General features: G+C 43.6%; 1 protein-coding gene across 10 annotated transcripts in view; it reads right to left on the bottom strand.

The window, feature by feature from the left end:
* The window catches only part of TTC13 (tetratricopeptide repeat domain 13), an 84626-nt gene that overhangs the window by 50762 nt on the left and 20138 nt on the right, over window positions 1-13726 (bottom strand). For all 10 annotated transcript variants that reach the window (XR_006280077.1, XR_006280081.1, XR_006280076.1 and 7 more), the window contains exons 5-7: window positions 12826-12891; window positions 8813-8905; window positions 358-474 (exon numbers count right to left, since the gene is read on the bottom strand). Coding sequence is in view for 3 of the 10 variants with exons in the window: in XM_038395008.2 (XP_038250936.1) it covers window positions 358-474; window positions 8813-8905; window positions 12826-12891 (276 nt within the window). In the remaining 7 variants the exon portion in view is untranslated. The remainder of the gene's footprint in view (window positions 1-357; window positions 475-8812; window positions 8906-12825; window positions 12892-13726) is intronic.

The raw sequence follows: 13726 nt of genomic DNA, 5'->3' as shown, positions 1-13726 counted from the left end.
CACTACCAAAGCAAAAAGAAAAGGAGTACTTGTGGCACCTTAGAGACTAACAAATTAATTTGAGCATTAGCTTTCGTGAGCTACAGCTCTCTGTGCAGCCCCACAGACCCCAGAAGGCACAAAAATATAGTTATGAGATTATAGATTGTCTGCATTAATTTTTATACAATGTATCTCCACTTTGCTCCTCTCCACTAAGTTATTCATGAAAATACTTTAAGGCCTCCTCTGATCACAATTCTCTAAAAAGGCATGTAAACTGCTGGTCAATCACAACTATTTGAAGATCAGTTTTCAATGGGGAGGGGAGAAATCCTTATTCTTTCATGAAAGTAGCATCTAATGGCAAAAACTAACCTCAGATATGAAGTAAAGAGTACCTCTGTGCCTGTAAAGTCGTGCCGATGGCTGCAGCTGAATAGCTTTGGTGAGATCAGCCAATGCCTCACTAATTCGTCCCAGGGGGGACAATATCTATAAATCCAAAGTAAGCAATTAACCTAGAAAGATTACACTGAGTTGTCCTAGTGCATGCTGAGCAATCTTAGAACTGTTTTATCTTGCAATATGCTTTCACTTTCATGCCTGTACAATTAATCTTGTTCTCAAGTATACATGTAGTTTAATTTGTGTATTTACTAGAGCTAGTCAGAAAACAGAATTTTCATCCCACTAAAAATTCTGACATTTTGATATTTGTTTTACTCCTGATTCAGGACAAAGTCAAAATCTCAAAATATTTCACAGAACAAAATATTTGGAAATATACTTTCATTTTGATAACGTCAATACAATATCCTACAACGTCAGAACAGTATGAGTTGAAATAGTCTATTCTAATTTTAATTCACTTTAAAACTTCTGTCAAAATAGTTGAAGTTGACACAATCAACATTTTGATTTCAAACAAAATGGTATTTTCGAACAGAAAAAAAGTTCCATCGAAATTTTTTTGACCAACTCTAGTATATACACCTAGATACAAATTAAGAGAGTATTGCAGAACCACCATACCTAAAATAGCATGAAAACTGTGAATCAGAACTTTTTATTAGAAAAAGTTGTATACACGTTATGTCGTATTTTGACAGATGTTCATTTTCTTGATATTTGGACTGCAAAAAGAACTGAAAGTTTCTTACTCATCATTTCCTTTCTGCTAGTAGTGTCTCCCACAAACTTGGATGTCTGGGCAGCACCCCTTCCTTCTGCAGCTCACTGATGCAAATCAAAGTCTTGGAGCTATGAGCTCTGGATCATTCCCACTGTGATTCCACTTACTATCAGATGAGTTATTCCAAAGCCATAAAAGCGTCTATAAACAATATTAGTAACAAACACTCCGGAGGTAACTAGACCAATTATGTACAGTGAACCATAAAACATTCACATGGTAAAAATCCCATGCCAGCATCTGATTTTTTGTCTTATAAAAACCATTTGGAGTGGGTAGAATTGTTGGAGTCTCTACCCGCAAAAAGGAAACTGTCGGTAAGAAATTTTCGGTTCTGCAGTACAGCGTTTCCCACAAGTCTGGATGTCTGGGAAGTAGCAAGAGGTGAACAGATGTAGGGAGGGTTGTAGAAAAGGTCAGAAAGAAGAGAGGGGAGGAAAAAAGGTATCCCTCCCCATTTAAAAGATTTATATCTGGGCTACAGCCTCCAGCACCTTCCTGCCAAATGGAGCTTCTGCAGATGACAGGAAGGCCACCTTATAGTGCTTGATAAAGGTAGCAGCCGTTGACCAGGTGGCTGCCTTGCCAATTGCTTGTGTGGGTGCATTTGCTCTTTCTGCCTATGAGTTAGCCAGGGATAGCTGAGAGCATGCCCTGAACCCTTCTAGGATCAGACTCTGGTGCCCTGTATGCCTCCATAATGCACAAACAAATCCATCTAGCAATGGAGGCTTGGAAGCTCTGGGTCCTTTGCATTTTGGATGGAAAGACATGAATAGGGCAACCAACCTTCTCAAGGATTCTGTACGTTTGAAGTAGATTTTCAGGCTCTTCTGACATCAAAGGTGCACTCTCTCTTTTCGGTAGGATATTGTGACCTCAGATAGAATGAGGGAAGAACCTCCTCCTGAGAAGCATGGAATAAACTATTCCAGAGTTCTGAGCACCACCGTGTCCTCGTGGAACAAGCAGTAAGGCTCCTGCATAGATAAGGCCACCAGCTCAGACACTCATGTGGCAGACATCATGGCTATCAGAAAGCAGGTTATGATAGACAAATGGAATGCTGATGCTGGCGTTAGTAGTTCAAAATATGACTTGTCAGGGCTCTCAGCACAAGCAACGGGTTCTTGGAAAAAGCAGCCTGACCACTGACTTGGCTAATCAGATTATTCCAAGAAATCTGCCTACTTGTGGGTTCTCTACCAGGCCACAGGCTCTGTACTACAAACAAACTTTTAAATAGTCCCTTGGAGGAACCCCTTCTGTGTGGCAGACCCCCCCAAGGGGTCCCACTCCTTCTTAGGAGTAGGTCATGCAGCCTCAATTCCTGAGACTGAACCACTGAGCTCCAGCACTCCTGTTTGACACCATGAACTCTGCCCATGGAGTCTAACTGAAAGACTCCTGGTCATAGACTTTTACGCTCTTCAGGGATCAAAGCACCTCAGCAAGCATTTGCAGCAGGCTGTCTTTTCAAAACAGAGTAGGGTTTATTAGTCAACTGGAACACAGCACTGGGAAGTCCTTAGATTAGCACACAGAAATAAAGATTAAGACACAGTCCCCATTCAGGCCAAGCAAGCATTCCAGCACCAAGCACCTGTGGGGTCCATGCTGGCTCTTTACTTTGGTCTCTGTCAGTCCAAAGTGAGTGCTCTGTCTCACCCGCAAGGGTAAACCTTATTTCAGCTACCTGACACCTTTTGGTTCTTTATCCTCAGGCAGAGACGTGCTGAATTCACATGCCCACCTGCTGGAGTTTCCTGACGTTGGGTGTCAATTGTTCAGTTATTAGGAATTCTGTTGTCCTTCCAGATTCGACACTGACAGAGGCTGGTTTCAGTCAGGCCTTTAATGACCCATTCCTTCTACCCCAGACAACTAGGTGACTCAACCACTTCATATCACTTGCTCCATTCCAAGAGCAGCATTAACCCTTTTATACCCACTGGATAGCAATGCAAAGTAATGCAAAGCAATGCAATGGAAACTGAGGCATGTCCAGGCTTCATAAAAATATTACAGAAAATTCCCACTTTGTTGCACCAGCAAACCCATGGATCCTGAAAACATCACACTACTAAGAACAAACACCTGACATGCATCGTGGATAGTTATCTGAAGATATCCACGCAGTGTGCAGCAGCAGTCAAAAAAGCTAACAGGATATTCTGCATCATTAAAAAACGGATAGAGAATAAGACGCAGAATATCTTATTGCCCTTATATAAATCCATGGTATGCCTGCATCTTGAATACTGCATACAGATGTGGTCTCCTTCTCAAAAAAGATATACTGGCATTAGAAAAGGTTCAGAGAAGGGGCAACTAAAATTATTAGGGGTTTGGAACGGGTCCCATATGAGGAGAGATTAAAGAGATTAAGACTCTTCATCTTGGAAAAGAGGAGACTAAGGGTGGATATGATAGAGGTATATAAAATCATGAGTGCTGTGGAGAAAGTGAATAAGGAAAAGTTTTTTACTTCCCATAATATAAGAACTAGGGGCCACCAAATTAAATTAATGGGCAGCAGGTTTAAACCAAATAAAAGGAAGTTCTTCTTCATACAGCGCACAGTCAACCTGTGTAACTCCTTGCCTGAGGAGGTTGTGAAGGCTAGGACTATTACAGAGTTTAAAAGAGAACTGGATAAATTCATGAAGGTTAAGTCCATTAATGGCTAATAGCCAGGATGGGTAAGGAATGGTGTCCCTACCCTCTGTTTGCAGAGGGTGGAGATGGATGGCAGGAGAGAGATCACTTGATTACCACCTGTTAGGTTCACTCCCTCTGGGGCACCTGGCATTGGCCACTGTCGGCAGACAGGATACTGGGCTGGATGGACCTTTGGTCTGACCCAGTATGCCCATTCTTAAGCTCTTATGCTATAATGTTCAGTTGGAGACCTTTGTCAAAGCCTTCTTGGAGAAAGTTCAAAATGGCCAAAATTCCTGAGATGTGTCTCATGTTCCTGGCACTAGCCACAGAAGCTGGCCCAGACAGAGGAATATGCTTTTAGTGTGGATATTTTTCTATATGTAAGTAGTGTATTGATGACTTTGGAGGGCAGTCCCAGCAATACTAGCACTTCCCTTTCAATAGCCAGGCTCTTAAATGCAGCCAGTTCAGGTTCAGATGATGAAGAGGACCTAGCAAGAGAATGTCCTGTCTCTTTGAAAGTGGTAGCGGAGATCCAATTTTCAGCTCTATCAGGTCTGAAAACCAGGGTCTCCTTGGCTAATGTGAGGTTATCAGTATTACTGGCACCTGCTCTCGCTTTATACTTGGACCAATTTCTCTAGTAATGGGAAAGGTAGAAATGCACAGAGAAGACTCTCCAGTCATCTGTGCATAGGGCATCTCTCCACATGGATCTGGGATCCACCACCCTGGTGAAGTATTTTGGTTTCTTCACATTCATATGATTCTCTAATGAGGTCAGCTGAAGGAAGGCTGGCCAATTAACTCAAAGACCTTGTGATTCAGGCACCATTCAGAGTCGAGCCAGTCCACCTTTGGTTCAGGTCTCCCTTTTACATGAATCGCTCTGAGGGATAGGAGAAAGTGCTCCACCCACCGCATAATTTCCATTCTTTTACATGTAGCACTGGGCTCCTTGCTTCCCCTGGGTTGTTCATATATGTGACAATGAATTAGGGTGTGGTTCCCCACTATCCTGGATTGGAACCATCACAGTGCCAGCTTGATTGCTATTAGTACTAAGCGGTTTACACTATGAGCCATTTCCTCCAGGCTTCAGATGCTTTGAGCTGTTTGCATCCCCAAGTGTGCTCCCCAGTCCTCCAGGCTGGGATTAGGTTGTGAGAACCAGAGAATCTGGAAGACATATGGGCATATCTTCATGGACATTGCCCTGGGCTGACCACCATTTTAAGATAAGCACCTGCATCAGGATCTTTGGTGATACTTACTGTGTTCTTGGGAGTGGTCCCACACATTTAAGATGGAGCCTTGAAGACACCTGATGTGTGATTGCGCCCCTGGAGTGATCCCTGTGCACAACACTCGGCAGCCTAAAGTAGAAGGCCCAGTGCTACAGTAGGCCTCCTGTGGCTCCAGAATAATGGAAGAAGGTCCTGAATCTTCTGGAACCTTTCTAGAGATAGATACCTTGATAGCAAAGATCTGCCCATGTCCACTCCTAAGTAAGGTATTTTTGATGGATGGAGTCAAGAGGCTTTTCTTGACATTGGTAACAAAGAAGTGTACCTGCAGGAGATTAAGTGTCCAGTACGTGGCTGTGTGTGTTAAAGACGGAGATGGAGCTCTGATCAAGATGTCATCGGATACCCTGCGACCTGAGTCTGGCTGATTACAAAGAAATTGGTGGCAAAGACCCTGAGGGCTGAGGACAGGCCAAATGGGAACATCCTGTACTGATAATGCTTCCTGCCATAAGCAAACCTTAGAAATCTGATAGAAATATGGAAGCATGTATCCGCTAGGTCCACTGAAGTCAGAAAATTCCCCAAGACAGGGATGACACTATAGATACTAGGGTCTCCATCCGAAACTTTGTTTTCTTCATTCACTTGTTGAGCTTTTTGAGGATAAGAATGGTTCAGATTCCTGCCATGTGCTTCTGAGGGAATACTCTCAATTGCTCCCATATTTAAAAGACAAGACATCTCATTCTGGATCAGATTACACTTTATAGGGTTGTGGGAGATGGGGGAATGGATGAATAATGGATGGGGGAGCCCGTTGCTTGAGGGAAAATCCTGGGCTCACTATCTCCCTGACCCACCTGTCTGTTCGTCAATAGATTCATAGATACTAAGGTCAGAAGGGACCATTCTGATCATCTAGTCCGACCTCCTGCACAGCACAAGCCACAGAATCTCACCAACCCACTCCTATGAAAAACCTCACCTATGTCTGAGCTATTTAAGTCCTTAAATCATGGTTTAAAGACTTCAAGGAGCAGAGAAGCCTCCCTCAAGTCAACCATGCCCCATGCTACAAACGAAGGCGAAAAACCTCCAGGGCCTCTCCAATCTGCCCTGGAGGAAAATTCCTTCCCGACCCCAAATATGGCAATCAGCTAAACCCTGAGCATATGGGCAAGATTCACCAGCCAGATACTACAGAAAATTCTTTCCTGGGTAACTCAGATCCCATCCATCTAATATCCCATCTCAGGGGATTAGTCCTATTTACCCTGAATATTTGAAGATCAATTACTTACCAAAATCCCATTATCCCATCATACCATCTCCTCCATCAACTTATCAAGTAGAATCTTAAAACCAGATAGATCTTTTGCCCCCACTGCTTCCCTTGGAAGGCTATTCCAAAACTTCACTCCTCTGATGGTTAAAAGCTTTCGTCTGATTTCAAGTCTAAACTTCCTGGTGGCCAGTTTATACCCATTTGTTCTTGTGTCCACAATGCAATGCAATCCACTCCTCCAGGAAACAGGAAATTCTGCCTACCCTCTAGCTTCAGCTCTGGGCAGAGGCCTACGTGGTCTTTGTTATAAAGAGGCTTTGGAAAGGGTGGTGTTCTTTCTGGGCTTTCCCCCGAAGCCTGGTCCCACAGCTCTCCTTTGAAGAACCTGCTCTGCCTTCACTGGTGTATCTGAGAGGATGAAGGCCAAAAGGATCCTCTCTGTCTGAAGGCCAGTCTGTACTTTCTCTGAAGGCAGTAAGTAGCACCAGAAAAGACTGACTAGATTTTTCCACATAGGGTCCACCACTACCCTATGTAGCTTTTCCCTGAAAAGAAGGGAGTCTGTAAACTTGGCGGAGCACAGAACATGCTTTGAGTGGGTATCCATCGTCCAGGGATGGAGCCGTAGGTAGTTGCTGGTTACTGAACTGGAAGCCATGGCTCTGGCTGAGAACCTCATTGCACCCCTTGAAGCCTCACCTATGAACGCTGATGCCATGGCAACTATTTAAAATAGAGCCAAGTCAGGGTGATCTCACCCTTTATGGCCCTGAGATCTTCCAGCCAGGAGAGAGATGCCCTTGCAAAGCAGGTAGCTGCTGGGGATGCCCTAAGCGTGGCTGAGGATCCTCAAAAGTCTTTGAGTGGTCTCCATCTTACTATCTGTGGAGCCCTTAGGGTAGAATTCCCCTTCTGAGGAGATAACCGCATCTCTTGCTCAGGACATTACAGTGGTGTCAACCTTCACTATCTCTGCAATAGGAGCTTTTGATTCCTGAATCTTACAGAATCTGAGGTCATCTTTGTTAGTGTGCTTGCCCATATTGAGCTTATCCCATTCATCCTGAATCACTTCTTCAAAAGACCGTTTGGGAATCAAAACCTCACAAGAGGATTTTGAGGGTAGAAATGTAGTGTCTATTCATGTTGAATATGAACAGTGGAGACAACCTTTCAACGCCTGGCCTCAAATTTTTCGGGGGAAAAAAAAATATTTGCTGAGTTTTAACCTACTCCTGCTCGGATTCAGAATCTGACAATTCACTGTCCTCAGTGGAAAAGGGAGAGGTCTCTAGGGGCCCATTGGGCTTACCCCCTAAATTGGCTGGCTGGGTATTCCTCTCCCTGTTCTGCTCAGAGAATCCTCATCCATTTTTTCCAAGTTGGAGAGGCAACTACTCTTGTGAGTAGGGGATACCACATGCCTTTCCAAGTCACAGCCCCAAGACCTAACTGAATTATGGACAGAAGACTGGGTACAGCCTGGGCACAACTCACCATCTGCCAAGCCCGGGAAGGCTGTCTCACAAATGGAGAACCGTTTAGATTTTGTTTGGTGCTTTTTGGGCTGCTCTGTCATGCCTGAGAGGTGCAGAGGAGCCAGCAGAAAGACACTGCAGCAGAGGAGCAGGGTGGGTTAAGTCACCAACTGTAAACCAAACCAGGGAGGAGGAAAGGGAGAACACTACTCGCCATCACCCAAATTGCCAAAAAGGTCACTGAAGAAAATAGGCATCAGAGACAAAACTACTGTCCACATGCTGTGGTGGAGGCAGAGAATCTGGCAGTAAGTGGGAGAACGGGAGAGTGGCCAGAGCATGAGGCACCAGGACTTTGTTCCATCTTCGATAACTGCAGAGAGGAGGGGAGCAGCCCAGACATCCAGAATAGTGGGAGATGCTGGGCTGCAGAAATTGTCCACATAGAACATTATCTTCAGTTAAAAGTTACGGAATTCTTGATTAGTCACATTTATGTTTCTGAGCACAAAAGCGCTATATTAACACACAATTTGAATGTTGGATGGTTTAACTGGCAGCCATAATGCAATATGATTGAACTTAGGAATTTTTTGTAGTACAATAACCATAACTGAAGAGGGTTTTTATGTACTATATTGATTCATTCCGACGGGTTACAAAGAAAAGTATGATTCTGCATTATTCAATATATACAAAGCTAAACACTTGTTTATGTCATTTACCTGCCAATCTATTTGGCTTTAGTCACTACACATTCTGTACAAGTTTTTGCAAATACCATGAAATATGTACTTTTCTTGTAGCAAATATGTATACTTTAAAAGCATTTAAACAGGGAGATATATTTAGTGGAGAAAGCAAGAGTTTTAACCATTAAAAAGGTGAATGAAGCCAGAAGAAATACTTTTAAATATTTGAAAGAGCTGCAACTGAAAAGTCTGAGAAAGAAAAATCTCACCTCTGCTCGCTGTTCAAATACTTCAGGGCGATCTGGTTCCAGACTAATTACTCTGCTCAGCTCATACAGGGCAAGTTCAGCATTGTTTATGTCCTTAAAAAGATAAAATTAAACTATATAAGCAGCCAGTGCATGGTTTCTTATTACACTAAATGATCTTAGAGTTACACTAATAATTTTTAAGGACAAAGGTCAAAAAACAATCAATAAACAGTAACCTCCAGCCATCAAAGTACTTCACTGTCATTTCTAATAGGGACAAGATGCTTTATAGTGCAAGTATTAACTGAACAAACTGTTTGTATACTAAAACTTAACAACTAAAAGGGACACCTTTTATGCATATGCATCATCTGCAATATTTTGCAAACAGACTCCTCGGTGTTTCATCTTCACTTACTGGGGTTGCACTGCAAATATTCCTTATACAATAAGCATTATGTTTTAGTGCTCAAAATCTCTCCACCAAGAATCGTGGTACTATGAAGTGTATTTTGTCAGCTAATATAAAGTCATCGTCACTCTCCCTTATAACCAAAAAATATGAGGCTCTACAACAGAGGTGGGCAAACTACAGCCTGCGGGCCACATTCGACCCGTGGACCCTCCTGCCCGGCCCTGAGCTCCTGGCCTGGGAGGCTAGCCCCCGGCCCCTCCCCTGCTGTTCCCCCTCTCCCGCAACGTCAGCTCACTGCGCCGCTGGCGCAATGCTCTGGGCGGTGAGGTCTTGCTGGGCAGCACAGCTGCAAAGCTGCAGCCTGACCCGGTGCTTTGTGCTGCACCATGGCATGGCTAGCTCCAGTCGGGCAGCACAGCTGCCTATCCTGGTGCTCTGAGCGGCATGGCTTTAGTGCCACCAGTCACCGGTGCTCCAGGCAGCGCGGTAAGGGGGCAAGGAGGAGTTGGGGTTGGATAGAGGGCAGGGGAGTTAGGAGTGTTGGTCAGGGGGTGGGGAACAGGGGTTGTCATAAATATAAAGGGAAGGGTAACCACTTTTCTGTATACAGTGCTGTAAAATCCCTCCTGGCCAGAGGCAAAGTCCTTTTACCTGTAAAGGGTTAAGAAGCTCAGGTAACCTGGCTGGCACCTGACCCAAAATGACCAATGAGGGGACAAGATACTTTCAAATCTGGAGGGGTGGAAAGGCTTTTGTCTGTCTGTGTGATACCTTTGCTGGGAACAGATCAAGGATGCAAGCCCTCCACCTCCTGTAAAGTTAGTAAGTAATCTAGCTAGAAAATGCGCTATGTTCTCTTTGTTTTGGCTTGTGAAATTTGCTGTGCTGGAGGAAATGTGTGTTCCGTTTTTTGTGTCTTTTTGTAACTTAAGGTTTTGCCTAGAGGGATTCTCTATGTTTTGAATCTGGCTGCCTGTAAGATTATCTTCCATTCTGATCTTACAGAGTTGTTCACTTATCTTTTTTTGTTCTTCTAATAAAGTTCTGTTTAAGAATCTGATTGGATTTTTTGTGTCTTAAAAATCCAAGGCTGGTTTGTGCTCATCTTGTTTATTCTCAAGCCTCCCCAGGAAAGGGGGTATAAGGACTTGGGGGATATTTTGGGGAAATAGGAATTCCAAGTGGTCCTTTCCCTGTTCTTTATCTAAATCACTTGGTGGTGACAGCATACTGTTCAAGGACAAGGCAAAATTTGTACCTTGGGAAAGTTTTAACCTAAGCTGGTAAAAATAAGGTTAGGGGATCTTTCATGTGGGTCCCCACATCTGTACCCTAGAGTTCAGAGTGGGGAGGGAACCCTGACAGGGGGGCTGAATGGGGGCAGGGGTTCCAGGGGGGCAATTAGGAAGAGGGGATTGTCTGGGGCAGTCAGGGAGAAGAGGTGGCTGGATGAGACAAGGGTCCCAGGGGGCAGTCAGGGATGAAAGGAGGTTGGATGAGGCAGCAGGGGGCAGTCAGGGGACAGGAAGGGGTGGATGGGGTGGGGTCCCGGGGGGGGCATCAGGAGACAGGGAACCGGGGGGGTTGGATGGGGCAGGAGTCCCAGGGGGGCTGTCAGGGAGCAAGAAGCGGGGGGGTCAGATAGGAGCCAGAGGCCGGGCCACATCTGGCTGTTTGGGGAGGCACAGCATCCCCTAACTGGCCCTCCGTACAATTTCAGAAACCCGATGTGGCCCTCAGGCCAAAAAGATTTCCCACCCCGATCTACGATGTGTACCATAAAACAGTTTTGTCTGATTCAGTGTACACTAATTGTTTTTTCTTGCTGAGTAAAGCAGTCCCAGCAGAGACAGCTACAGCCAAATAAATGTGACCAGAGTTCCTTCCCTTCTGTGACATCACAAGCTCCTCCTGACACTACTTCCCAAGAATGGAGGAAAGCTTTATCCGGAAGAACAAATTAGCAATTCATTAGCTGCATCAGTCAGAAAGGCCAGTGCTATGTTTCATAGTTTCAAGGACTTTCAAAAATCAAGTTAACTCAAAGACATCTGTATCTCCAAATAACTTAGCTGAACCATGACAAAACTAGCTGTAGAGTCTACACAGATAATATTATATCTGGTTCATAAGGCCTCCTCTTTTTATCCCAAGTCTCTGAAGAAAATATTTCCTTAGGCCTTGTCTATATTAAACTTTTCCCTAAAGTTTACCACCATTATCACTACTGATTCACCTGCAACAATTGGAACTGTGCAGAGCACTAGTGGTTTAAACCAGTGTCATGTAGACCTTTTGATGATCTCGGTTAGAAAATATGGTGGCATTCCCAATACTTCCCCTACCTATCTAAAGGTTTTGCAGTACTGCTACACATTATCCTAGTACTGGAGTAACTACACATAAAATAGATTGGCAAGGTCCACATTAGACTTTATAGCTTCTTTGGTTCTTCTGTTGTTTTGGGCTAGAGAAACTCCACTTGAGATAAGAGTTTTGTTTTGTTTTTGTTGGTTGGTTCATTTGTTTGTTTGGGTTTTGGGGAAGGGAAGGAATTTTGAGTAACCTCAAGCTTTTGTCTGAACCCTTTGCCCATCTTTAGAATCAAGTCAAGAAAAAAAACTTCAAAATATCACAGAAGTCATCTTTTGTAGAGTGGATTTTTTTTTTTTTAAATCAGCTGCCAAAACCAGAGAACTCTTTGCTGAGATAGAAATGAATATGAAGATCACAGAAAGTGAGTACCTGTCAACATTCTCTAGCACACAGTGGTTCTGCATAATGGGATTTTCCACTGAGTCATCCAATTAATCTGGACTGGAGGAAGTCAGAATTCTAAAAGCCAATTGCAGCTTCCTGACAGGATCTGGATGCTTAATTATACTATATAAAACAAAAGGCTATTTTTTAAAATCCTTACTAATTTTTTTAAATCATTAATATGCAACTCTTTAAACTCTGGATCATTGTGTTGGTCTTTACCTATTGATCTTTATATTACAAACTGCTTTGAAAATGGTTCAATTAGGCGCTATTGTGTTAAGCAAAAGTACAGTTCAGATACTTATTAGTTAAACAAAAATTATTCATGTTAGTGCCACTGAAGACTTGAATCCGAGAATGGGATATGTATTTAGGGATGACCACCCCCAGGAGGAAGGGTAGCAACAAACACTATATAAATAAATATATATAAATATAAATAAGTATAAATAAGACAATTCAAAGAATACAAAATAGAAGCTCCTTGAAACAGCCCAAACAGTAATGCCATCATGAGCATCTCACTGTATGTTTGCTAAACAAAAGTAGCTGGTCCCCCTCTACCACTTCCTATCAGTCTTTAGGGATCTTCATGAGATCTCACACACACACACACACACACACACACCCCACAAGATTTTGATGTCTGACAGGTATGGTCCCCAGTCATATAGCATCTTCAGATAAGAGGAAGAGGATGTTTCAGAGAAAACATTAATAGCATGACAATACACACTGAAAGCCTTTGGGACTGTATATATGTTTAATAAATTCTAGTTGATATAGTTCCTGTAATCTCTTATAGTCTGTAGGAAAGTATGTCTGACAATCATTTAAATTATTAAATACTCACATGTAGTCCTTTTTTCCCATATGCTATCCCTCGTCCATAAATAGCACTAACCAGCTCTGGATCTTCCTATTCAGAGCAAAACACAAGTAAAACCATCTTTAAAAAAAATTAAAGTGAATCGAAGGTATCTTTCTTCAGCTGCCTACTTTTACTTAATGCTCAGTGTTTAATATTAACAGGCCTTAGTCATGGTCTCCAGGTAAAGACACAAGAGAGATTATTATAACCCATCATCATCATAAGCTCATAACTTGCAATTTATGAGCTGAAAATGTCCATGTTTCATCTCTGCCTACAGGGGAATTACTTGGAAAATGAGCAAAATCTCTTCACCAAATCTAAGTAGAGTGAGTGAGGAGAAACCCCTTTTCCCATGGTAAAAATAATTCTAACCACAGAGGTTTTTTTTAAAATGAAAGCTATAGCAAAAATACCAGATATTAAAATGTGGCATGGGTAGTCATTAGCAAATCTACACATAGGTAACTTTTGTGCTCATTTCAGAGGTTCCCACACCATATGGCATACAGGGCTGTGGCCAGCCAAGTGCCCAAGCTGAGGCAGGGCAACAGAGATGAGAGCGTGCACGGAGTCCCCAGTGGTTGCAGGGGCTGGGAAGAAGCGCAGCCCCACCCTAGCAACAGCCTGGAGCTCTTCCCCTCGTCCCCTCCCTGATTGCTGGGGACTCCCTGCATGCTCTCCCAGCTGCTGCCCTGGATACCTAGTCAGTTGCAGCCTTCAATATTTTAGATCTTCTAGAGCCTGCAGGAGCAAGAGGCTCTGGGCAGGAGGAAGGAGGCAAGGAGCCCTGGGCTGATCCATACAATGGGTTCCTCCAAGGATGGAGCCAGCCAGGTCCTGCTACTGCCCTGGGTGGGAGCTGCCCCCTCCCTAAGGTAGC

This window comes from Dermochelys coriacea, chromosome 3 (genome assembly GCF_009764565.3).
Source record: "Dermochelys coriacea isolate rDerCor1 chromosome 3, rDerCor1.pri.v4, whole genome shotgun sequence".
NCBI classification, from domain to species: domain Eukaryota; kingdom Metazoa; phylum Chordata; order Testudines; family Dermochelyidae; genus Dermochelys; species Dermochelys coriacea.
Note: the sequence above shows the minus strand (reverse complement) of the source record. Positions and strands in the feature narration are given on the sequence as shown.